Source organism: Symsagittifera roscoffensis, chromosome 5 (assembly GCF_963678635.1).
Source record: "Symsagittifera roscoffensis chromosome 5, txSymRosc1.1, whole genome shotgun sequence".
In the NCBI taxonomy this organism is placed as follows: Eukaryota; Metazoa; Xenacoelomorpha; order Acoela; family Convolutidae; genus Symsagittifera; species Symsagittifera roscoffensis.
In genome coordinates, this window is record NC_087066.1 from 31,738,870 (window position 1) to 31,765,929 (window position 27,060).

At 35.6% G+C, this 27,060-nt stretch overlaps 2 protein-coding genes across 6 annotated transcripts in view; one reads left to right on the forward strand and one right to left on the reverse strand.

The window, feature by feature from the left end:
* Positions 1–27,060, reverse strand: part of LOC134845485 (acylamino-acid-releasing enzyme-like) — a 284,730-nt gene that overhangs the window by 149,036 nt on the left and 108,634 nt on the right. The gene's annotated exons all lie outside the window — the stretch shown is intronic.
* LOC134846973 (kinesin-like protein KIF1B) lies at positions 715–26,738 on the forward strand. 5 transcript variants are annotated; one of them, XM_063864440.1, is made up of 14 exons: positions 715–1,292; positions 1,451–1,530; positions 10,678–11,479; positions 14,669–14,964; positions 15,229–15,330; positions 15,772–16,073; positions 16,485–16,750; positions 17,354–17,665; positions 18,120–18,944; positions 19,054–19,506; positions 19,734–20,315; positions 21,935–22,167; positions 25,132–25,487; positions 25,784–26,738. In XM_063864440.1, the coding sequence occupies exons 3-14, from the start codon at positions 11,188–11,190 to the stop codon at positions 26,658–26,660; spliced, it is 4,896 nt and encodes a 1,631-aa protein (XP_063720510.1). In that variant the 5' UTR covers positions 715–1,292; positions 1,451–1,530; positions 10,678–11,187; the 3' UTR covers positions 26,661–26,738. The 5 variants fall into 5 exon arrangements, with proteins under 5 accessions (XP_063720510.1, XP_063720511.1, XP_063720509.1 ...); XM_063864438.1 differs by lacking the exons at positions 715–1,292; positions 1,451–1,530 and adding exons at positions 7,777–9,080; positions 9,489–9,568 and having other exon boundaries at positions 10,651–11,479; XM_063864442.1 differs by lacking the exons at positions 715–1,292; positions 1,451–1,530 and adding exons at positions 7,777–8,777; positions 9,489–9,594.

A 27,060-nucleotide genomic window follows, 5' to 3' on the forward strand; every position in this document is an offset into this window, starting at 1 on the left:
TTTTTTGTGCCGCTGTAAATTTTTTCTGTTAATAATGACGCCGGTTTTGTGCAAAAGTTTTTTAGCCAATACGAACGTCTAACGATTCTGATTGGCTAGAAGTTTTCGATCCTTCGGTCTCTCTGTCACTAAAATACCCCCCCCCCCCCCAAAAAAAAAGCTTAAGCGCAAGTTAATTAATTTGAGGTCAGTTGAAGGACAGAGAACATTCAGGGCTTTGCTCTGATACGAGCAGGCTTGTTTTGTTTATTTTGATTTAATTTTATTCATCTCCGGGCCCGTAACACTGATTCCATTTTTGTCTAACTTTTTAAAAAACTGTATGAAACATTCTTAAAGCACATGTCATCGATCAGGAGATTTTGCGCCAATTTGTATTTAAAAAAGGGGAAGTCCTTTGTTTATTTTGGGGACGGACACCTCAGAAAATTCACTGCATGCAAAATTTTAATTGGCAGTTGATTTTTGAACAAATTAATTGTTTTTTATTCAACTCATTCTTTTGATCATTATTTACAAGAAGCAATCAGTGATTTTTTAAATGGCCTCAAAACTTATTTATCAATTTGCGAAACACACTCTCATAATATCGTGGTGTGCGTCTGACTTCAAATCCACTTCATGGCATGTATGCTAATGCAATGTTAAAACGGCCATGTTGTTCTAAAATATATACCATCATTTTATTGATTGTACCTGGTGGAAAATGTGCGTATTTCCTTTTTTCTTACTTATCGTTGGTTGCTACATATAAAACAGCTACCATTTTGTAACCATCAATTTTACACATAGAGGCAAACAATGAAATGATTCATTTCAACTCCTCAATCAACCAAATTTAATCCCAGGAAAGCGTCTTTTTATCCCCCAGAAATACGCTTTATCCCCCAGAACGACCGAGAGCCTATTATTCTATCTAAGCTTTAAATTTTATTGCTCAATTTTTTTTTAATTTTTTCTCTCGGGCACGCTATTGTATTTCAGTTTGCAGAATGAAAGTTCCATTTTTTCACCCATTTAACCTCTCTTTTCTTGTTTGTTTTCTTGATTCCTCAATTGCTAATTCGTGATACTAAATCCTACGTTTTTCTTAGTCTTCTCATGATAAATAGAAAACGATTTCCTAAATATTTTTAACTTCGCGTATTCCAATTTTTTTTATCCCATTCAAGTCATAATTAATGCCGTTTAAGCGGTACAATTGAATTCAACACCGCTTAAAAACCTGAACAATTCGCGATTGACGTTGTTATTCTGTCACAGTTACCAACAAGCAGCCATATTGAATATTGGTGTAGTGCAAATTGCTATCAAGAGGAAACTCCATTTCCGTTATTTTGAAGAAAATTTGAAAATGAGGTCGCAAAATTTGTTTTAAAGTGTCGTTTGAAAACCTGAGTTTAGAAAAAGGCCGGAGAACTTGCTGCAATTTGCATAAATGGCCATAAAGTTTTTAGCAAAAACTCTTCCGATTTCAGAAGCTTATTGCTGCCCTGAAAACATTATTGATAAGAGCAATAGCGGATATTTGTAAGTATTTTGCGACATCTATTTTTGATTGATCGACTCTTAAAAGTAATGTTGATATCGCGCTCTATGTGGTTTTTTTTCTTCAATAAATTTCAAGTTTGTAACCAATTGTTTCTGTTAGATTATTTCTGTATCATATCAACAATAACGATATTAAATACTTACCTGCACTCTTTAAATAATTTACTAAAAGGATTGGAATACTGTCACTTTGGTCAAGTTAGAATAATTAATGAGCGGTACCGTACAGTATTGATTTCAGTTATTTGTAATAAATAAAAATTGAGGAGGAAAACGCGTTTTCTCCAAAATTTGGTTGACAAGACAAAAAACATCAAAACAAAAATGCCCAGATTTTTACCAAAAAATAACGAATTTTTTTCTAAAGTTTAACCTACGAGTTGATCATTTGTAGCTCCTTTTACTAAAACAATAATTAAGTTAAACCTACATCTAAGCAAACAAGACTGCTCGTATCAGGAGAAGTCCTGAATGTCCCAATCACCCATTTATTGATCTCAAATAAACTTTTTGGTTAATGATATATTGACTAACTACGAAACAAAGACTGATAATATGAAGTTTTAGGTGTTACAATTCGAGTCGTGTATGGAGTTAAAAAGAACAATTAGCTTGCCTCAAATCAATTTTTAACGATTATGGGTGCGGATAATTTGCCACGCATACCTAATTTGCGTATTGAAATTATGAATGTATGAGTCGAGCAACCTTACCCGTTTTAGTTTAGCGCGAGCGTACTTGATCGGTAGTCCAAAGTTTTATAGATCGATACAAGTACGCAGCCAAATTTTGTAAATTCTGTCCTAGCAAAAAACCCACCCCCGGCAGATATACTTCTCACTTTATTCGTAACAGTTATACAAAGTGAGTTTTTTATATAGTGCAACTTGGGTTAAGAAGAGAAAAGTCTTCAAATTTTGCTCAAAATGATTCTAAATTGGTTTGTTTCATAAAAATTTTGAAATTTTAAAAGAAAAATTACCTTTTCTAGAAATCAAACAAAAACAATTTTTTTTACGCAAAAACTATTACAGTTTAACCTCTTTAAAATTTGTTGAGCTACAGAATAAGCTAATTTTTGCATAAATTGTTCAAAATTGAACTGATACCAAACAGTTTTAGCGCATTTTTCATTGGCAAAAAAATAGGGTTAAATGTTGTTTCCAAACTTCGCAGCACAAACTAAGTCTTTGCATTTAACGCGTTTTCAAAATCAAGTATACCGTGCTGATTCAAATTGCCCGATTAAAAGGAACCAAAATGGACACTTTGCACGCCTAAAATGGTGAAACATAATATGGTCAAATAATATAGTGTTTACAAGACATAAAATGGTGAAAAACGTAATTGTACTAGAAAATTTTTTTATCTTCTTTAGAAAAACCATTTTATGTCCGGTTGGTAATATGTTCCTTTTGTCTTATTAATTTGAATCAGCACTTTACACTTACTTTTTTACCGCGTAAACTGCAAAAAGATTTGCCCAGAAGTGTTTTCAAATTGAATTAAGGCAGGCACAAATTTGAGGAAAGACTAGGAAAAAAGTTACAGCTTACATTCAATTTCTTAAATCATTTTTTTCCAACAAATTTCGCCCTAATACGAGCAATTGTGTTCCTCTAAAGTACTTTATCAAAAAATCATATGTACAAAGTTCATAAATCTGCATTATTTGCTTTGGCGACTTCATAATGCTTTCAGACTGATTAAATGCCTAATCAGGGGCGGATCTAGGATTTTCTCGAGGGGGGAGGCGGATTTTCAAAGGTCGACCAATTTGATTTCCCGAGCTCTCCTAAAGCGCTAAAAAGATGCTGTTTTGGCCAAAGTTTCTGCGCCGCAGGCATAATTAAAAAAAAACAGGCCAAAAAAGGCGTTTTTTGGAAGACTTTGACAAGAAAATCGCGTTTTTTTTGGCGCGCGCTCCCCCTCAAAGTTAGTATATATTACCAAAGGCGCCTTGATAACAATTTTAGTGTCCGTCACCAAAAATGAATTTCTGAAAAAGTACCAAAGGGGGACCCTATGCGTCGGCAGGGGGTCGAATCTCAATGTTTGGATTGTGACGGCAATTTAATGAACAATTTTTCATCTGGAAAAATCCACAAGTCTGATTTTTAGAGGTTACTCGTTATTACTCACTGATTCGTGCTTTTTTTCATATAGTTCGTAACTGATATACACGTTGCATTGTAACCAATAGGACTTAGAAAGACTTCAAAGTTATTTCCAAATAAATGCTTCCAAATTATAAGCATTTAAGCGAATATTTGAAGTTTCATATAATTTTATTGAAAAAGAAATCCAATATTTTTATTATAATAATCATCAATCGATGTAATTTTGGAGTTTTTGCAAAGCATTTTTTGCAGTCTTGCAACCGGCTAGCTTTGTTTGAATGAACAATGCAAACTTCAGCTTTTTTTGTTTTCAAATGGCGCAATGGGCTAGCTTAAATTTCTGTAGAAGAAAAAAACATATTTTTTTCCTACCTTAAATGGCACAATTTTGCGACAAATTTTGCATTAAGAGTTGAAATTTTAAGATGAGCAAGTAGAATAGAGCGGCTTTAGCACCAAATCTATTTGGTATGTTGAAAGCTGTCATAAGTTAAAAGTTACAAAGTCCTAACGTCGGAAGTTTTTGAGAGTTAATCCATTCTGTTTTAGTTGAGACAAACGTCTTTCATCGACGTGGTTCAAATTTTACTGCTCTAAGCAACAGTAAGAAAAATCTAACAGATCTAATATCAATTGATAAGTTAAGTTGTCCATAAGGTTTTGCTATTTACAAACTAGCTTTTAGATTTTTTTAGAAACGTTTGCTGCTTTTTTAATTCTCTTTGCATAACTCTCTTTATAATATTTCTTGCTTAAAATGAAACTGTAGACAAAGTATAGACAATTATCGAAAAACACGTAAATCTTCTAGAAAGTGCTAAGAATTTGATTATTCAGCTTCGAGATCTAAGTTTGTTGTAGACATTGAGCTAAGCCAATTCCTGGCAAAACTTCATTGATGAAGTCTCAATTTTCAATGAAGTCTAATGAAGTCTCAATGAAGTTGATGAAGTCTCAATTTTCAATTGAGTGATTTAGATACAGTTTGCTAAATTAGTGATAATTTAATTTCTGCAGATGAAAGATGCAACCAAATATTTTTTTAATTTGTCCCAATTTTGTTAAACTGTCGTTATCATAATTATTATCAATCGGTGAAAAAAAAAATTCTCTGATCTGTACAATCAATTTCATATGATCTCTACCTACGCCAATTGATCTAGGTGAAAAGCATGGGTTTTGACACTATCAAATCATGAGAAAACGTCAAACGAAACGATAGCTTACCGCTGAGAACTCGTCTAAAGTCCAAACTAGCACCGAATGTGAAAACACTACCTTCTGCACTATTTGGCGTATTGAAGGTACTCACTGGGAGAACGCCTTCATATCTTGGTGGCTTGGGCATTGGCCTTGCTTTAGACCAATAGTATTGCTGCTACAAATAACAGTTTTCGTAGCAGTTTTTGTAGCAGTTTTTAAGTTAGTGTCTGGGTTCATTGACAGAGATTGTCGTGTAGAGGCTCTTTCTACTGATTGTGATGCGTTGATCAGCTTCTACTGTCGATGGCAGTTTTGTATGAATCTAATCCAACCGTTGGCAAAGACAAAAACTTTACTACAGTCCGATGAAGAGTAGTCAAATTTTTGATCTTGGACACTCCGGTTGCTGAGCTGCTGGGGAATCTTTTCATATCTCGCTCTTCTTCTACCATTATTGTCATTTTGCTTTTATTATGCAATGTCTGTACCAATGGTTCTACTTGGTTATCATAGAATGCCTGCAGGTTCTTGCTGTGAAACGGTCTTCTACAGTTTTCAATGGCAACTTGAACTATTTGGATTTTTTTGCCAATAGCAATTACTTTGTCTAGAGCCCCGCGATAGTCAAAATTTGCCATTAGATGACTCATTCATTTTTTTGGCAAGGTTTGAAACCTAGGAGAATTTGATTCAATTTATCAACTCAGATGACATTAAAGAAAGCGTACATAGCAAAACAGTAAACCCTGCATCGTTGCTTTGCTTCTGGCGTGGTGCTGATCTTTTTATTCGTTATTTGGACTCGTGTCTGTCCTTTTTTTGGTCTCAGACACATTTTTTCTAGCGGGGTGTAAACCGCTCCTAAGCTACCCAGATCAAGAATCTGATGACAAGGGACCCTAAATCGTATTAAAAAACTACTTTTAGGAGTGTGTCTTAATAGAAAACCCTTGTTAACAAGAGTCAGCAACTTTCAACATGTTCAATGACTAGTTCGATATTTACAATAGTTTTTTTTTGCTGATGATTACTTTACTTTTAGTTTTCTCGGCAGATACTTTCTGTTGAGCCAGTCGGAAGAATGTAGCAATTCCATTCAGCCCGCTAGTGGTTTTTGCTTGGTTGTCACAGATCAGAGATAGATCCTCAGTGCATGGGCAAATTTTCTTCAGCCCGCTAGTGGCTTTTGCTTGGTTGTCAGAGATCAGAGCTAGATCCTCAGTGCAAATGAAAAAATTCAATAGGGACAAAAAAGTATGATGGGTTGTCGTTATTAAGCTCCTGGGTCGCTCTGACGTGTAGCGCATCGATTAAAATGATAAAATGTTGAGGAATGCCGATTTTTTTCAGACAATTGAACAGCACCACATTATAATTTTAATCAAAATACTTTGTCGATTAAAGTTATGTAGATGATTCGGTTGTTTCTAATCCTCCTTCGAAGCAAACATCTAATTGCAAAACCAGCTGGGCCTGTAGACCTATGCTTTCGAACAACAAATTTTTGTAGTCGTTTGTCTACCCTGTTTGCAATCTTCTTAGCAAAAATTTTCTAGACTTCGTCCAGAACAAAAACGCTTCGGTAATTGACCGGTTCTGCTTCACTTCCATTTTGTAAGAGACAATTCAATACTGCGTCCCTTCAAAATTGAAAAAAAAATTATTTGAGGATCGAGAATTTTCTTCTCTAGCAATTTCAGAAAATCACTGATTATCCGGCTCTTGCCAGACGCTTGCCTGCAATGATTTTCTCATGCTTTCAATAGCTTTGCCCTGTGCTAATTGAGTTTCATCTATTTTGAAGTTAAATTGATAGTGACCCCATTTTTATCTTTTCTCTCGGGCCAATTATTAACATAGTGTAAGTTTTTGAGCACATGGTGTAAATTTAACCAAGACTTCAGATTCTGTTACTATTTAAACGAGTCTCGCATAATCCAGAGCTGTCAAAATGTCGGGTAAGCATCATTTGCTACAATTCCCATCTTTCATTTCCTTTGGTTGATATTACCAACAAACATTGAAGAAATCTCAATGCGATACATTTTCATCACATTTTTGTCACACTTTGATTACATGATTGTCTCATACCAAAAACTGCATTTATAAGAATCAGCCTTGTAACAACTTTCTGTTTGGTGGTCAATACGCATTTTGATAAATGGAACGGTCATTTGAAAAACTTGTCTACATCAAGCTAAATTTCGCGATATTGAATTGATTACCTTCAACGGAAGCTTCGATTGTGTATATTGCTTTAAATATCACCTACATTTCTTTTTGTCTATACCTTTGACAGGAAAGAGTTCAGAGTTACCGCTATCAAAGAAAGAGCTATAAGATTAATTTATGTTTGTGTTTTTTTTCGTGTTGATCTAACAAACGCGAGAATTTTAAGCAAATCGGTTTTTTGTAAAAACAAAAACTTTGGCCTCATATTCTTTCAAATAATGTCACAAAATTATTGTTCCAACTTTCGTAACGAAAGTAACAAAACTTTTGTGCTCCGGTTGATTTTTTCAGACAAATTTCGACTTTGACTAACCATTTTTGACAAATATTTTAAATAGCATTCAAAAAGTATTGTGTCGTGAGCTTAAATTCGAAAAAATAATTCACGGGTTATCATTTTTCGTAGAGATGTGGGGTTTTAAACATTGCCATTTTGGCCAATTTGGGGCAATTAACGAGCGTTGTATTTAGCGCTATTAAAGCGTAAGCGGAGATTTAATCCGTCTTAGAAATCATTCAAAAATTTGTTGAAGGAAGTCCTTTTTGCCAAAATTGATTTGTTACTAGTAGCAAAATCATCACTTTGGACTTTATATGGCATGTGGGGCGATGATTTTTTTTTTTTTAATTACATTTAATTTTCATGTTATTACTGCTCCATAGACCTTATAAGGCAGTCGGAACATTCAGGGCTTTGCCCTTTTACGAGCAGTCTTGGTCAGGTTTGAAACTATCAACAACTTTCTTCAATCTTATTTTCAATTTACTTTTTATATCTAAGTTAGTGTGATTAGATTTTGTACAGAAAATTAGACTGCTTGAAAAATGAAAAAATATATATAATTGATTGGCCTTTTTCAACTTTCGAACCTTATACGGGTTCTCAAAGAAAGAAATGTAGAACGATGAAAAAAATTGTTGTTTTTTTGTTCAAATGTTGCATGTGCGTGCCAAATGTGGAGGACCTTTTGAGATATATAAAATTGTATTCATTTTTAACCAGTTTGTAATTGAATATTCCTAAAGTTTTCAATCAAAATCCAACTTCAAAGAGGGGTTCGGAATATTCATTGGCTTTATTTATACGAGCAGTATTGTCTGTATTTTAGAATCAGATTATCCTATTGTTAATTTTGAATTTGATATTGTGATTAGATGAAGTCGTTAATATGGTAACTGGGAGGAGACTATGGGTGGGTCCCCAACTGAAGGGTTCCCCTAATCTGCTCTTTTCTGACATCCTTTATTAACGGGCTATTTTTGGAGCTAAAATTGAGGTGAAGACTAAACGTGCAGGCGATTTGTTATCGCTACTAGATAAGACGCCTTGCGCTTCGATTTTATTTTTGACAGCGCCTTTTTTCAAAAAACGCATTTGCTTTTCCGGAAGCCGTCCGTTTTTTTCTCTATTAGACATTTGATTTTTCTCTGGTCAATATTTGATGTCACAGTCTAAACATCTTCCCCTGCTCCCTACTCCGTTCTCCGCCTTAATAAAAATATTGAAAAAACACAAACTTGATCCATTCAGGAACAGAATACAAATGAGGCTCGTATTAGTTTTCAAGCTGTTTAGTTACCTACCATCAATCAGGATTTCAATTTGCTGAATAATGAATAGATAAATTTATCATTTGCTTTGTTTTTGTTTGCATCGCCATTTTCACATAAGTAGTGAAGCTCAACTAAAAATATCCGTGATTGTTGAATTTTTCAGGGTTGAAGGAAAAATGTTACTGTTGATTAAAAGTTGCTGTATAGTTTCTCTATCTACCATTGCTTTAACAATCTATGATTAAATTATAGTATGTTTTTTATCATGGCTGATAATTCTTTTCCGTTTTACTGATTTTGAAACCCTAAAATTAAATCAGATTTTGCATTTGGACAACTGATTAAATTCATCAAAAGCACAAAAATGAACCCTCTGAAAAATTCAAGTTAAGGTCTCTATAACCCGTCGTTCCAAAAAAGGTGGGTTGCAAACTGAGATGATTGAGAAAAAATAGAAAACTGATTGTCTCCATTTTTTATACTTTTGTGAAATAAAGAGGGAACAGGAAAAGATGGAGAGATAGAATTCAAAGTCAGTGGGGCTGGATTTTTCTTTGAAGGCTTTCTTTACCATCGCTTATAATAAGGTTGCTCCTATCTAAAAGCTACTTGATATCATCCGCTGGCAGAGTGAAGATGGTATTTAATACCTCTTACAATGCACTTCTCGTTTAGTACCAAAAGAGCAAAACGGTATGTAAGGAGCCAACAAGTCGAACGGCCAGCAAACCGAAAAAAAAACATCCTGATTCTAACAAGCCTAAAGTTAAAATTCCTATGCAATAGAACTACACATGGTCATTGTCATTGTTGTTATGCAATTGTTAGGTAATTCTGATGCAATTTCGGCTTCAAGATGTAGCGGTTTATAGACATGACAGTTTCTTGATTATCCACCAGAAAAACAGGTCACCTTTACTGTTACGAGTCACTCGTTAGTTGTAAAACACTTGAGGAATGAGCGTGAACAAAAAATTTAACCTGGTATTTTTTCCATTTCATCCAAATTCTGATGGCTTTAAACTACGAACAAAAACTCGCATAAACAACAACACTTGAAAAAAACTTTTCCTTTTTTTCTCAGAGTTACTGTGATAAAGATAGTGGAATAAAGTAAAAGGGGTCTTAAATTAGCAGGTACTTTGTTCACAGAGGGCCCGAGAGGAGCCCAAGATTACCCCCTTGATGTCTTTTCCCGTTGACGATGAATCCCTTGCCTTCTTTTTCGCTCTCATCTTTTTTTTTCTTTTCTTCGCTTCAAATTCAAGTTTGTCGTTGACTTACTATGCCAAATTTGATTTTTCTTGATTCTGATTCTAATTTAGCCTAGTGATAAATTTGGTTACAACTATTTTTGGCCAGCTTTAAATATATTTTTTCTACTTTCTTACAAAAAAAATGAGTTACGCAATTTTTCTCAGGTGAAAATGTCATACTAATTAGTGTATCATTTAGTCCCATTTAAATTAATTTAAGCTTCGTCAGTTGCTAAAATAAGTTTGGGAGACTAAAATTATCTGTCGGGGACAAAAATTGGTACAATTTTTGCCGGATGAGACTTACGCAAGTCTGGTCTTAACAGTGACGTTGAAAATAGCCCAAAATAGCTCCAAAACAGCAGTTATTTTGGCTTTACATGTAAAGGAACGCAATTCATCTCCACTTTTTTCCACCAGATGTATCTATTTTGTAACTTAGAGGGATTTCTTTTTCTGATATACTTTTTATACTTTACTCTTCATTTTTTTCACCTACATCGTTTCATCTCTGATGAAAATCAGGCAAAAAAATTAAATGCAGCTAGTTGTGCCGCATCTACCGTTGGTTACACTTCACTTTTTTAACGCTCCAAAACACATTTCGAAAAACAAAGCCCTACAAATTGATTCTTTTGAAAAAAAAAACACCCAATAAACCGTCTGAATATCAATGAATTGTCTAAGACTGCATTTGAAATACAATATCCGCCGTTTGGCACTGACCATTTCAGAATTCGGTAAATTAGAATCAATTTCAGTCGCTATAATGTGCCAGTTTACCTTGGACGACTCCAGAAAATAAGATGAAAAGAACCATTTCTTCACCAACGTCTTTTACAGTTTATCAGCAATTTGTTCTCCTTTAACTGCAATTGTAATTGTTAACTCGGTTGCCTTTTATGCAAATTTCGAACTGAATTTATCCCCCTCAAATGCTCCCTCGAGAAGATTAAAAACACATCTTTCTTACAGATATTTTCGACTCACAATTTTACTTATTTCACTAACTTTCATCTAATGAAGATAGTTTTTAACATTTTATTTCAGTCTGACTTGATTTGTGAAGCCTAATTAATTTAACATTCAAGAAAAAGTGTATGCTTTACTTCCTCAATTTTGCTGAAGATGTGCTTGAAATTGCTATATAGTTCATCAGATTCAATGATGGAATTCGATATTTAACTTTATAAGTTTTCGTCGTTACTATTGACCTATTCATATTTCGAGAATTGAAATATCTGAAGAAACTTAATTCGAATTAAGCAATCATGACGTCATTATCTCCCACAAGTCCCGGCAAGGGAAAACTACCCACCACCTCTTCCGCCCTGACAGTCGCAGTTCGAGTCCGGCCCCTGAACTCGATCGAAACGGGAAAATCTTGCAGTGTGGTCGTGTCTGCTCTAACCAACAAGCAGGTCGCCCTGACGAACCCTAAAACTCTCACTCAGAAACAGTTTTTGTTTGATCACGTGTTCTCAGATTCCCTTCTTGTGGCCAAGGGAGGGGGCGAGGAGGTTACAGCGGGAGAAATGCAGCAGAATATCTACACCTCTATCGGTTAGTGTTAATTATGAATACTGTAGCTAGGTTCATTTGAATTAGTTTTTAAATTTTAGAAAAAATGGTTCATTTTCAGGCAAGGATTGAAATTTAGCTGCCTTCAAGTGCATAGAAAGACTTCTTTTTAGGACACACCACCCTGTGGATAATTCGTTGATGCAACTGCAGTTTTGATTAAGCTAAACATTTTAATTAGGTAATTATTGTTCCGGCCAATCTCGCAGACTTGTGAAAAAACAGGCCTGAATAATTTTGCTTTTGAGACTGATTTTCAGGTTCGAATCAATATTTTCAAACTCTTAAAATTTACGACCATCTTTTAAGAATATCTCACAACATTATAAAGACTTTTTTATATACCCTATCACTATAAAAACAAAATTTTCTGAGCCGCCGGCAATTTTTTGAAAAAATAGATCAAAATGCCATTTTTGGGCGTTTTTTGGAAATTTGTTCATCAAAAAATTGCGTTTTGTCGGTGCGCGCTTCATTTTCGACTCGCTTATTAAAATTTTGGTTTGCCTCCCGTCTTTGTTTGGCTCTCGGTTCGGTTTGGTTGCTGCAAAATCTTCAAAAACTCGGATTAACTCGACGCCTGACATTCATTTTCCCACAATGTTAGTTGGTTGCTGTGCGTCTTTTGTTTGTGGTTTGATGAAAAAATCTGAGCGAAACCTAGAACTTAGGCAAACTCGATAATCAGAGTAAAATATATTGGAAAACAAATTTCCATTTTTTTCAAATTTTTTGTGCAGATTATTTTCGAATTTTCAAGTTTTTTTTTTTAAATATGGCGCTGAGAAAGTTTGCTTTTTGAATTCAGCTTCAGTTCGGTTCGCTTATTATTCAGTCGGCCTGATCTCCTCTTTTCACTGGCCAGGTTCAAAACTTTTTGTGCTGCTGGTACTTTCATGATTTCTCTTGCTCCACCTTTAAGCATTATAACTCGAGCCATTTTGAAGTTTCATTTTTTATCAAGCATTGAAATTCAGTGATATGTCTCTCCGTTTTGACCAAATAAACTTAAGTATACACAGGCTCACCATTTTTACCGGGAAGACCTCGTAAACTTAATTTGTTCGACCTCAAAAAAGTCGATAAAATATTTAAGATAAAGTTTATTTGAAATTTTGCCTCCTGATAGACTCTTCTGGTTGACACGTGGAAAAATAAAAATAAATATAAATAGTTATCCGTCAGCTACAAAGTTGAAATTTCAGCACTTAATTTTTTTCCATTTTAGCTGTGTTCTTTTTTCATTGATGTTTTTTGCGGTATCGCTCATCTGGAAAACCTTCAATATAATGTTATTGCATACAGAAGCTTTCAAAAATCAAAGTATATTAATTTGCATTTTATCAGGATGTTTTTGCATATTTTGATAATTTTGAAGGTACCCGGGTAAAACTTGCTTCCCCTTTTTCCTTGGGGTGGGATGAATGAGACGGCTATTTTGAAGAAAGAAGAGAATGTTTAGCCAATTTTAAGTAGAGTCTTCATTTTTTATCTTTATTTCCCCTCAAAACCCTTTATTACCTGATGTCGTTTTTTTCATTGAATTGGATGAAAGAGCCAATTGATCTACAAAATTAGCAATTTGCTTCTATTTTTGAAAAACTGTTCTCTTTAATATTTGTACCAAACAAAAAAAGGAACTATAATGGAATGAGTGGGAGAACGTTAGATGTACCTGAGAAAATTTAGGCTCGTAGATAAGATCTCAGCTCTTCGCTTAGTATTTGTATCTTCTAATGTTTGGAAAATGAGCCCAATTATTAACAAGGATAGCCGGTTACTCTGCAAGTAGTACAGAACGTTCCAACCATAGTCTTGAAAAGTACAAAAAAATGTTTTGTTTTAAACTTAGAGTCATTTTGTTCTGCGTGGTGTGATTAAAAAAAACAGAAATTAGACATAATCGACAGTCATAGTAAAATAGGCAAACTCTAAGTTAGATTAAGTTTTCACTGCTCAAATTAAGCATAAATTGGTTTTTCTCGACACCGAGAATTTTTTTTATTAAAATTTTTTAATGTCGTTCGAATCACGACTAGAAAATCTTTAATAAGATAAATCACTCAACCCATTCCAATGATTATTAGTGGTTAAACCTGATTTTACATGAAAAAAAAATAAAAAAGGATAGCCGACTACTGTAGAAATTTTTGTAGACAACTGACTAGAAAAACAAAAAAATCAAAAGAAAAATTAGAAAAATTACAAACTTTTTTTTTGGCATTTTTTTGCAGAAAAATTATGGATTTTTTTTCGATGTTTTTGTTCCCAGAATAGGGCTAAAAACTCAAAAACCGCATTTAATTTGCTTAAAACTAAGTTTTCAGGGCTTAAATTAAGCATTATTGAGCTGTTGTAGGCCTGTTCGTTTGCTTTAATCGCTAAAAATTGAAAAAAAAATCAAAAGTTTGTACCAGTTTTTCTCGATACTGAGAAAGTTTTTGAAAATTTTTCACTGTCGTTCGAATTGCGACTGAAAAGGCTTCAGTTTGGTATATCAGTCGACCCATTGCGAGGATTATTTGTGGTACCTGATTTTGCGTGGAAAAAAACTAAAACAACTGAATTCATAGTTCCTCCACCTTTTTTCAAATGTGCGGAACAATGCATTAATAAACACGTATCCAGCATGTTTCATTGAAAATGTGTATAAATAATGAATTTTTACATTACAATTTTTACCTGGAAATTTTATTTGGTTTTCTTATATTAATCTAATGTAATCAAACGTGAATTGAACAAACGTGTGGAGAATTTTCGAGTTCACTAACGCAAACAAAAAGAAGTTTGCGGAGGTGGTTTCAAATTTCAGATCGAAAGGAACTTTTCATGAGAAGACCCTTTCCACACTTGGAAGCAAAAACACGTGGGAGCAAGAAAGGTAGGAGCAAAAAAACGTGGAAGCAAAATGAAAGTGGGAGTAAAAACGTGGTATTTTTTTTGCTCCCGAGTTATTTTTGTTTCAACGTTTTTTTTGCTCCAGCCTTTTTTTTGCTCTCACGTTTTTTTGTTCCCACGTTTTTTGTTTGCTCAAAGTTAAAAAAAATTTTTTTTGCTCGGGAACAAACGTGGTATCCAAAAACTGAGCCTAGACTTGGTCTATGTTGAGGCTACATTAGCCGTGACTTTTGAAACGAATTTTTCGCCCCACGAAATTTTTTTTTCATTTAGGTCAACCAATGTTGTACCATGCTTTGAGTGGCTACAACGTCTGCATTCTGGCATATGGGCAAACTTCATCTGGAAAGAGTTTCACTATGATGGGTGGGAGGGAGTTCGAATCCAGGGGAATCATCCCGCGACTCACTGAAGATCTGTTCACTCGGCTACACGAGTCATGTTCAGAGGCCGAGAAGAGAGAGGGCGGACAGTCGTCGGATAAAACTTCGGTGGAAGTGAGCTATTTGGAGATTTACAATGAGAAAGTGCGAGATTTGCTCAATCCGAACAACAAAAACTACCTGAAAGTAAGTGCTTTTTACTTACTGCTATTATTAGAACTGTTCGAACTGATTGAAATACTGTCCAAACTTAACCCATAAATTCCATCTAAAAACTCACTGAAAATTAAGATTGCTTTGCGCCTAGTGTTTCAGAACCTCTTGAATTGAATCTTTGCTGTATTTTATTCAAACTTTAATAGGGTTACTTATATTAGTCAGTACAAGTTTTAGCAATGTAAATTAAAGGGTGAAAACTGAGTTGGAAACTACGGCTTTGTTTGATGTCAGGTGAGGGAGCACCCGGTGTATGGCCCTTATGTGGAAGATCTGAGTAAGCTGGTGGTGACGTCACACGAGGGAGTGGAGAAGCTCATAGACGACGGAAACAAAGTCAGTTCAATATTGGTATCAGTGTAGTAGCTCAGACTGTTCTTTTTTCATTTTGCATTCTTTTGTGTTGAACAGTTTTGTCTTTTTTGTCTTTTTTCCAATAAAAAAATTCAGGTGAAGACCAAAAATTACAATGCACTGTGTAATGTGATGAGTTAATATGTCAGGGGCACTATACAGGCAGATGCTGCCAATCTTGCAGCCATCAATGCTAATTCCAGCTACAATGAGCAAGTAATTTTTGAAAAACTATCGTGGATACATTAATTTGGGCAAAAGATAGAAATTTGAAGTAAAATCTGTGCGGAAAAGTCAACCAAATTTGTTAAGCCTGATAATTAAATGATTGAATCGTTCTTTATGATGTTTGTAACGCATGCTTAAGCTTGAGTAAGGATGATTACCTAAAAACGAAATCATCGGTTAAACTATGAGTTTTAGGCGAGAACAGTTGCATCTACAAATATGAACGAAGTGAGCAGTCGAAGCCACGCTATATTCAACATACTCCTCAGCCAATCAAGAGGCGGTGTCGAGACTCAGAGTAAAATCTCACTGGTCGACCTGGCCGGCAGCGAAAGGGCCAATGTGTCCAGTCACAAGGAGAGATTGAAAGAGGGTTCCAATATTAACAAGTCACTCACTACTCTGGGCAAGATCATTTCGGGCCTAGCTGATAGCACAAGTAAATCAAAAGCGGGCTCCCGGAACAGCAAAGTAACGGCTGATTTCATCCCATACAGGTTAGAAGTTGTGAAAGTTTTATTATGATTACTCGGAAAATTAACGCTTCTTTCTATAATTCCATGTATTAAAAAACAATATAACATTTTAATCAGGGCAAATTGCAACAACGAGGAAATCAGATTTTTTTGACCAACGCAAACCCATTTTTGTGAATTTTGTTTAGTTTAGAGAAAGGTGTCTTGAATCAGAGATCTGGAGTTAACTACTGGGCTCTTTTCCTTTTCCAGCCACCAAAGTGCGTTTTTCTCACATTTCTTGATTGCTGCAAAAATTGTCATGCGGACTAATAGGCCATGGCACGCAGTTTTGGTCTTGATACTTAAGCTTGTAAAACATACCCTCGTTTCAACATACAATTGATGCTTATGTGAGGAGCAATGGCGGTTAAAGAGCCACTATATGTTTAGGGAATCGGTGCTGACTTGGCTGCTGAAGGAGAACCTCGGAGGGAACTCGCGGACGACGATGGTGGCTGCAGTGAGTCCTGCTAGTGCCAACTACGAGGAGACCCTCTCCACCCTCCGATACGCCGAGAGAGCCAAGTCCATCGTGTGTGAGGCGAGGATCAACGAGGACCCCAACAAGAAACTGATTCGTGAGTTGAAAGAGGAGATACACAGACTGCAGTCGGTCATTGCGTCATCGCAGACGTCGGTTTCATCACCGAGACATGGTGAGACTTATTACGTTGCACGCAAGGAAGTTCTCACAAACGGTTGATAACATAACTTAGCATAGTGGTAAGGCGTTCACTTCGTGATCGGCAGATTGTGCAATCGATCCCCTGCCATGGCATTGACAGTGTGTGAGGACGAGATTTCACTTGACCTCTAGCTTTATGTCACCCCTGCCTGATCGATTACGGCTGCAATAGTGGTACCATGTGACAGTTCTAGACGCAAAAAAAAACGTCATTGAGTCGCTAAAAAATAGGTTCGCTCTAAAAAAAAACAACTCAGTCTGGAATGTGGGGAAGTAAGAGAAACGGACTATGCTTAGACAGGTTGGATAGTCTTTCATAGATCTTCTGCGAATCGTAGAAACCACAATCTCACAATCTTACTGATTTTTTTTTCAAATTTGGATAAATTTCAGTTTAATTTTTCTGATCAATAACAAGATTTCAAAAAACGACATGGTTCATGTTTTATATTTATTAATATTATGATTATGATTATTATGATTGTTATTATTAGTATTTATAATATTATTTAGAAAACACTTGAATCACATGATTGTTTTCCTGTTTTGAAGAGTTTTGAAGAATGTTGTTTAGGAAGCGCCATGAGTGACTCACTTGTACTTGAGAAGCTGTCCTGCTCAGAGAAACTACTGAAAGAAGTAGATCGGAGCTACGAAGACAAAATCAGACGCACTGCCGAACTGGAGGAGAGTCGTTCACTCTTCCTGCAGCAGATAGGATTGGCCAGCGACAGTCATCCGACAAACAGCAACAACAGCAACTGTCGTCAGCCAATCATAGTGAACCTGCACGAGGATGAGCAGATGAGTGAGCGACTGGTGTACTGTTTCCAGACTGGAGTCACAGTTGTGGGCAGTTCACAGGGTAGCAACATACAGTTACACGGTGAGCCTAACTGTTCTTTTAATTAAAAAAAGTACTTTTTTTTTTCAGCTTCATTCGCAATTGCAATTGCAAATAAAGCTGGAGAAAACGTAACTTTTTTTTGGAAAATTAAAACTAGAGTGTTTTTGTTTTTTAAAATAACAAAACAAATCGCAAGTGTCTGTAACATGTTAAGCTTATAGACGGTTGAGATTTGTTTTATTGTTTTATCGAGACTAAAAGTACTTCATTTTTGACATTTCAGAACACCTTTTAATCTTTCGGCTGAAACTTTCAATATCTTGATTTTTTCTTTGACAAAACAACCATTAAAATTTGGCGTTTAAAAGAAAACAACCATTTGATATCATAAGTGTTTCTATGCTTTTTTACCCAAAGTTATGCGGGTTTTTATGAAAATTTGATTCTAACACCTAGATCGAGTAAATTATCAAATTGTTGAATTTGATTTCAGGTCTCGAAAACCAACATTGCAAATTTACATTCGAACAAATGAAAGTAATCTTCACTGCAATCGGGTCAAACTGTTTCGTCAACGGGTCTAAAATTGGATCTGACCTCGAAATAAAACACGACGATCGACTCGTTATTGGACTCAAGTACGTGTTCAAGTTTCAATTTCCGAATCTGAACAGCGCCCAAATAACGCAAGAGGGCGCCAAAGAGCGCATAACATGGCAAACTGTGAAACAAGAATTAAAAGACGTCAGTGGAATTAACCTAAAACGAAACTTCGAACGGGCTCAAAGCACAGATCGCGAAGAGGTTAAAAACTTGCTGGTGAAGTACAAAGAAAAAATTGGTGAACTTGAAAATGAGCGAAATTCTCTCAAGAATGAGAAAGAAGAGCTGATGAAAAAGTACGAGTCGCAAGTAAATTATCAGAAAACAATGGAAAGTATGTACAAAAAGGAAATTGATTCGAAAGAAGAAAGATATAAAGACGAGATTAGGCAATATGAAGACGCATTGATGGAACTTCAAACGCAACTTAATGAACTTGATGATGATTCAAGGTCAAGTTTATCCATCAGTCTTTCGAACCAAGATGAATCCGAAAATTCTAGAATTACTGAAGAAAACATGCAGATGATGGTTGATGCCTTTCATCAATGGAAAAATTACCAAATAAGGAAGTTGAGAGACACTTTGAGGGAGTTTGAAAGCTTAGTTGGAGAAGCAAATCGAATTAGCCGAGAGTGCGACAAGCAGATGGAATTTAAGCTAAAAGTGACGTCGGATTCCTTGTATACTTCGGTACCAAGTGAAGCTCAATCAGGTTTGTGATACCCTAGATTGCTATGTTAATTGATACTTTAAAATGATTTAGAGTTTAACTACAATGGGTTTTTCAAATGTTAGCTGAAAACATCTTATTTTCGTTTTAGAATGTTTGACATTTGGTCACAAGTGTCCCTTAATTAAAGTGACAGACAAACAAAGTGGGCTCTTCTTTTACTGGACTCTGGAAAACTTCAAAGCCAAACTGGATCTCATGAAACAAAGCCAGCTATCGCCTGAAAATAAACTTAAATCTGGAGCCGACGTCGCGGAACCCGTTGAATCAGATCCAATGACTGAAGATTCTGGGAACTGCGGTAGTGTTCTTGGGGTTCTGGATGCCAATGATCTTCAGAGGGTTCCAAACGGACATCCGAAGAAGGACAAGGGTTCCTGTCACGACATGTCGGGTGGTGCCTCGCCGAAGCAGGATCCGTTCTACGGGAGGGCGCCGTGGTTTCACCAGATTGGGAAAGCCCTCACTTACATATCAAATGTACTGGAGGAGATCCCTTTTGTGGTGAAAGTGCCAATTGTAAATGAGAGCGCAGAAATACAAGGTTCGCACTTCGAAAAATGATGTCTAAATTTAAAGTCTTGTTAGGAGTTTGGTTGGTCAAAATGTCATTATCGTTCTTGAATTTCAAATTATTCAAGTTTTGCAGAGTTGCCTGCATTTATCAGTCTAAATTTCCTAAAACATGGTAGAGAAATTTTAGCGTATAGTTTTGATCGAAATCGTTTAAACTTTCCAGTTTGTCATTTGCAAAATACACGATGATTTTAGGTTACATTCGAGTTGCAACGCAAAATGTGCCAAATATGGACTGCTCACCTCAAAAATTCTCCAATCAAAATGATGAAAGCATCACATTCAGAATCACACTTCTGGAAGCTATGGACATCTCGGCAAAATTCACCGACATTTTCTGCCAGTTTTCTGTTCCTGGGCTTCCTGAAAAATTATACTCGACAGATCCGATTAAAAACGAACCCATGAACGGAAACGGACCGCCACTCGGATTTTTCCATGTCGAAAATATCTCCATTCCTGACACCAGTGAAAACCGAGAACTTCTGACAAAACGCCCGGTTATTTTTGAAGTTTTTGGTCACTTCAATGAACATCCGATACATAAACAGAATTTGGGACGCCGCCAAAGATTACTCAGTATTGTCAGTCCGAGCTTTGTGTGCAAAAATGGAGTCTTAAAGCGTCAGAAATCGTATTTGTCCAACAGAGGGGGTGTTTTTGAGGGGGAAATTTTGGTTCTGACTGAGATTTTGGAGTTGAACTACAGCGGCTACTTCAGTTCTGTAGTTTTGGAGAAACGAAAAAACTGCCCGGACTCTTTCCAGTTGCATCAAGGTATTTCCCACTTAAACCTTACGTCTATGTATATTTATTACACCTCAGCAAAATCTGGAATTCAAATAACCGTAGAGAAAAAAAACTGCATAAGTGCAATGCACATGTTCATTGTTCAGACCATTTAAAAAATGGGGAGACTCTTAGTATTCGAGTGTGTTTTAGTTTTCTCTTTTTGTTTTTCACGCAAAATCAAATACAACAAATAATAATTGGAATGGGTCGAGTGATATATCATATTAAAGCTCTTTCAGTTGTGTGGAACCAGTTCAAAACAAGTATTTGTTTTATCCTATTATATTCTTGATAAAATATCCCTTGGTAAAATACTTAGAACTAACCACTCATGATCCATAACTATCATTTACATTATTTTGCAAGGCTGAAACTTTTTTATTTATAGTTTCAGCCAGAACAGAATAAATTTAATTTTGCATACAGTTGCTCTTCTCCAGAACAGTTCCTCATATCTAGCTTCGCAAATACCTGTATACAATAGATCTATTGAGACTAGGAGATATAAGAGTAAGATTAAGATTGGTATTAAACCAAGAAGTTGCACGAATCTATCCGACCGAAAACAAGATAGCGTGACGAACAGACGGTGTACCCTATCTGAAGTTACTTTATGAGTGAGCCACCACGGATATAAACTCACGTGGTTCGAAAAAAAAGCTCATAAAAATTGAATTTTGGAAATTTTATAAATTATTTTCAACAATTTTTTTTTCATTTTCCTAGCTTTTTTTCTACAATATTTGTTTTCCAATTGACTGATTTTACTATGACTGTCCAATTTACCTTATTTCTGTTTTTTCGTTCATTTCTTTTCATCACACCACGCAGAAATTACGACATTAATTTGAAAAAGTTTTTTTTTGAGTGTTTTCAAGGCTACGGTCGTAACATTCTGTGCTACTTGCACAATAACCGGCTATCCTTGTTCTTGTTTGAGAATGACCGAGAAAGATCGACAGTTCATACAGTTTGAAAATTGAAGCTCTTCTTAATCTGGTTTTCAAAAAATTTGAATGCTTCTGTAGACACAATAATCCCACACAAACTAATACTCACACCGGGTTGAAGTCTCACCGTTAATTATCGCTTTTTCTGTAGTATCCCAGTGATCGCTATTTTCCAGCGCTGATTCATGTATAATTCAAAGTTTGTTGCATAGATAAACCTGCGATTTTTCAGAGCTATTACAGGTCTATAAGAGAGCTATTACAGGTCTATTCAGAGCTATTACAGAGCTATACAGGTCTTTAACTCTCAAGGTTTGGGGGATCGAACCCCTGTTAGAGCTCTATTTGTTTTCATTTTGATAGGTTTTTATCGCTGTTTAATCGCTGAAAATAAGCCAAATTGACGATATTTATCGATAAACTTTGCTATTGTGGCAATGGACATCGATAATTCACCGATGACGATCGCTGTTTTTTTTTCACTTTTTTATCGCTAATTTTCAATGTGAGCTCAACCCGGGATTCTCATTCTTTTTCTTCTTCTGCATATTTTGCTTTTTTTGCTTAAAAAAATCCGATATTGTGTCGGAAGATTCCAAAAAGTAAAGTGAGATTATGTTAACTTTTGATAAGTTAATGAAATCTTTTCTTTAGGGATGCAGCGGAGGATCAGACTGCGCATAGTGCATCCGAATGAGAAAATGGTGGCAATAGGCCAAGTGGTCAGCATCTCAGTCGGCAACATTTCTTCACACCTCCAGCAGAACAACAGCAGCGGCAGAGGGACTACTTCAACAGCGGATGATTCCAGCAGCGAGGAAGAGAAAGAGGTGGCAGGTGTCAATAATAGCGTGGACTTGATTATTATCAAACAGAAATACACTCAAGTTAGTTTAGTTTAATTTACTAATGAACATTACCAGAAGGTTTGATAGCTAATTGGTTCCGTTTTTCCGTACCTTTGGCGCTCGGGTTACAAATGCCCAAATTTCGTCCGACTTCAAATAAACTTTTTTATGGCATTTCGCTTTTTTATAAAGCCAGCTAAAAATAATTTTGCGGATTTGAAAGTTTGAAGCAATTTCAAACCATTTTCTTGCAGAAAATAGGTATAATTTATAAAATACAATTGAAAGCTTTTAAATAATGGCACAACTAAATCAGTTCTTTCTTTCAGGTTTATAAAAAAAACAAGTTTGAGAAGTCATAGTTTGGGTCCTGGACTTGGGTTATTGTTTTATGACTAGACTAGTAATAAGACCAAACTTCAGTACTTTTACATCACCATTGTCAAAAATGGATATTTCCAAATCGCGCGATCAACATTTAGTTCTTCGAACTATGTACATCAAAGAGATGTGTATTAGAAAAGAGATGTGTAAAGAGTTGAAAATACTGGTATCGTTCGATATGTCACGCGATAGTTCTAGCTCACTATAAACGAGTAGCAAAAACAGAGTTTATTTTAATTTCAGAACTACATTTTTCTAACGAATCGATATGTCGAAAATTTGATTTTTTTTCATGAGAAATTTACAATTTTTATTTCCAACACCTGATTTTGCTGAGCAAAAAGAAGTAAAAACCAAAGCAAATCCGAAAACAAATTTCTTCCCCACTTTCAAAGTGGGGAACAAAAACTCAGCATGATGCGGAGTAGTGTTTATTGATAGAAGCTTACAATAAATCAAATAAACAGTAATTAACTTTTCGAACTGATCAAGCAACAGAAAGTTAAAAACAAATACTCAACAGGCAAAACTGAACCAAAAACTTCGCCGACTAGCGCGACATAGTAAGAAGTGTCCGTGACAGGCAAAAAACTTCGGCAGTCGGCGCTAAGTAAGCAAAAGTGTCAGAGACCTGCGCGTGTTTCACGACCGTAGCATTTTGTGTTCTCTGCTTACTTTAAGTTTTACATATTATTTTTGAAATACAACTAAGCAATAAAAGTTTCAATGAAACAAAACTTTGCATCTTTTGATAGTTTGTTTTGTTCTGACCATTGACCATTGGTTTTTTGTTTCTTTTGTTTTTTTTTTTCAAAAAAAATCAGGTACATCAAACAATTATTGGAATAGCTACAATGATGTATCATAATAACGCTTTTTTAGCTGTTATTTGAACGAATTTGAAAAATGTTTGCAAAAAATCCCATTGCGGACAAAGAAAAACTTTTTGAAATTTTGATTTCAAACCTAATTTCGAGCAAGCAATGCGATCGAGTAACGTTCGTTATATATTAAACTGATTATTTAGGATGAGAAAACTTATTTTTACTAAAAGAAAAACTAGTTCCAGGAGTTTCATTTAGCGCAAAAAAAGTGAAAAAGATTTCGATAAAAAGTTATCAAAAGAGGTTGAAAACTATTGTGCAAAAAAAATTTGAAAAAAATTCTTAGATTTTTTTTCATTTATTTTCTTGTTATCTCGTTTTTGAAGACAAATATTGTCAATTATGCTCAATCCAAAAATTTTCCACCCGTTTGTTTAAATCTATTATCCTAGCTATCACAAAAGCAACAACGAAAACTTTTTTAAAAAAATGGAAAAATTAACCTTTTTTCCGAATGAGGAACATTTTTCGCTACCTGCACAGCAACCGGTTATCCTTGTTTTTCTTGCGTTCTTTTTTCCTCAGTTTTCGAAGTTTAAAGTTTACTCATTGTGGTACCAAGTTCTCAAAAACCGGTTATCTTTATCTAGGTTTATGGTTTTTTAGAATCCTGGTTGCAAACTCTCAGCATAGCTAGGGGCGTATTTAGGGGGAGGGGTACCAGGGTCGGGAATGTTTTAAAAACGGCTCGATCTCTACAATGCTGCACCGGATGATCTTAAAAATTTAGTAGCAAAAAGAAGAGATGATTATCTGACTCCCGTTTTTCTTGTCGCATATCTATTAGATCATCTCATCGGTATGAGGGCAGAACTGAACAAACTGTAGAAAAAAACTATAACATGTTTTTTTATAAGAAAAACGCTGTTTAATTGATTTTTTCAATGAAAAACGGTTTTTTTTCCAATTCTGGGGGGGGGGGGGGTTACTATATTGTACGATTTTGAAATACCCATTTTTAGTGGCGAACCCTAAAAATGTTTCAAAGGCGCCTTTAGCGCCAATATCTACTTATTTTGAGGAGGAAGTGCGCGCAGAAGAAACGCGATTTTTTGGTCACTATTTTTTTTTTTAAAAAGTGCCTAAACATTTCTTTTTTGGCCTGTTTTTTCATTATTTTGCGTGCGGCACAGAGAATTTGGCTAAAACAGGGACTTTTTAGTGCTTTGGGAGAGCTCGGAAAATCAATTTGGTCGACCTAAAAAAAACGTCGACGAAAATTTCGTTAATCTTTTGAAAATCCGCCCCCCCCCCCCTCTTGAGAAAATCTTAGATCCGCCCTTGCACATAGACATAGCCTTAAAGTCTTCGACTTCCCAGAACTAATTTTCAAACTGTCGCAATTTTACGACCAGGTCATCGTGGATGTTTTTTCAGTATATATCGTGACTGTTTTCCAGACTAACGCTGTTAATTTTCAGAATATCTTGACTAATTTCCAAAATGGTGTTACCGAAACTCGATATTTCCAGACTTTGTCCGGGCGTCTATAAAATCTTGTCCAAACTATGATATTTCGGTAGCGGAATCCACATAAGCACAACTTAGAATGTCTGGGAGTTAGTGTTCATTCTCGACCCCGGTTACTTTTAGCGGGACAAAATCAGACACTCATTGTGCCGTGCCACATTAAAATCAAGTTTTTACACCATCTGCACAAAACTTGAATGAGAATTGAATTCACTTCTAGAATAACATGATAAACACTTAGCTGACAAAACTTTGTCCGTTTTAGGACTTCTTATTGCAACCATCATACGAACTTGAGTGCTCCTGGGACTCAACGCTACACGAATCTGATTGGCTCAACAAAATTACGAAGGGGAATGACGTCATAATTATGAAAATCCAAGTCGTGCTGCAACTCGAAAGCTACTTCAAACACCTTCAGTTCGACATTAATTGTAACTTGGTCGTCCGGTCTTCGTCTGGTTTGGGTCTCGGTTATTATTTCACACGGACTGAACCGGCAATGAAATATTCAATTTTTGGACTTGGCATTCGGAAAAATTCGGACTTGACCAAATTTGCCGAGAACCGACGGAAGATTTACTCGGAACAAGCTCAAAGAAAATTGAACCATGTGTCGAGGTTAGTATTTATTATTGGTAACCCGTAATAAGTTATCCAATATTTTACAGACGATGAAATTGCTATGAAATGAGCTTAAAAAAATCGGTGCAAAGGATGCGAGGCTAATCGATGGTTACAGTGAATTGACAGTTAGTGCAAATCTATAAGAAACTAGAGAAAAACTAGTTCAAGACGAATATTTGCAATCAATAATAAAATCAACTGGAATTCTAGACATGAAGGTTTCAGCTTTGCTGCTTACTTTGCTATGGTTTGAAAATGGATACATTTCATAGTTCTTGCATTTCGTTTAGGGACCCTATTCTTCCAGTACCTATTCTAGAACACCAAATGGAGCTGGAAAGATTGGAATGGATATCTGAAATTGAGAAAACGCGCCATTTGCTACTGTTAGCTGAGAAGAAACGGGAGAAAAACAGCCAAAAATTAGTGCCAGTCAAGAAAAAAATAGTGCCATTAATTGATAACAGCGAAGACGAAGAAGAAGATCGATGCTATTACCTGATTCAAAAATGTGCTGCGCTGTTTACTCGTAAAATTTATTGCAGCGTGCACAGAAAAATATCCTTAGCCGATTCAATCCAATTTGATCACGCAATTGGTGACTCATCGTTACCAGCTGAGTCGCGAACTCACTCGCCTGTCAGCTTCAATCGTGCTAATTCGTCGTCGATTGCCAAGAACGACTTAAACCAATCGTCTTCTTCTCAACCTAAAACGAAGTTAATTCCAAGCTACACAGTACCCGATTTGACTAAAATACCCCAAGGAGATTTTTCATCACTTGACAATCATAATATTGACCCCTACCATTTGGAAATTAACCCAATTAGCTTTGATAACACGGTTTTGCTGGAAGGTGCACTTAGCATACAGCTTTCTTCGAAGAAACATGGCACGCAGCTCTATGGTAAAGTTTACCCTAACTACTTTGTAATCACGACTTCTGCCTTGGACGGTACACCCCAAGCCTTATTCAGTCGCTCTCAGATGCGAGTTAATTATGACCGAAAACTGACTAATATAAATCAAGTCACATTCACGTACAGATCAGAATCGGTTGTATTGCGGTTTCAAAAACAGGAAAGTTTGACCGAATGGCTCAAGTTTCTGAATGGAAACCAAAACTCACGCGAGAGTTCGAGAAATCATAGTTTTGACTCGAAGTGATTAATTTTTCTGTCAAATTCACTTTAGTCCTATATCTTTTGTTCTTCAAATTTTGAATGTTAAATGTTTGAATCTTGCACTTACAAAAATTTCAATTTAATTTCATTTTTAGAGATAAACAGACTTTTCAAGCAAACTTAGACCACTGTAAATCCCAATTTTTCTAACATTGGGCCGTACACAAATTTCAACAAGACTTCTCGTACCAGGGCGACGCCCTAAATGTTTCGACAGCGTTTTAAGGTCTATGGAGCAGTAATAACAAGAAAATATTAAATGTAATAAAAGAAAACGAAAAAATATATCTATTAAAAGTTCTTTTCTTTTAATTTGAGATTTTTTGTGAAAAACCTTCCCCCTACACGCAATATTAAGAAAAATAAAAGATAGATTTCACTTC

Excerpts from the sequence above, each read along its gene's own strand:
- LOC134846973 (XM_063864441.1), top strand. The coding sequence starts at position 11,188 with ATGACGTCATTATCTCCCACAAGTCCCGGCAAGGGAAAACTACCCACC. Across the intron at positions 14,965-15,228 it reads ACAACAAAAACTACCTGAAA|GTGAGGGAGCACCCGGTGTA; the intron begins GTAAGTGCTTTT and ends GTTTGATGTCAG. Across the intron at positions 16,751-17,353 it reads GGTTTCATCACCGAGACATG|GAAGCGCCATGAGTGACTCA; the intron begins GTGAGACTTATT and ends AATGTTGTTTAG.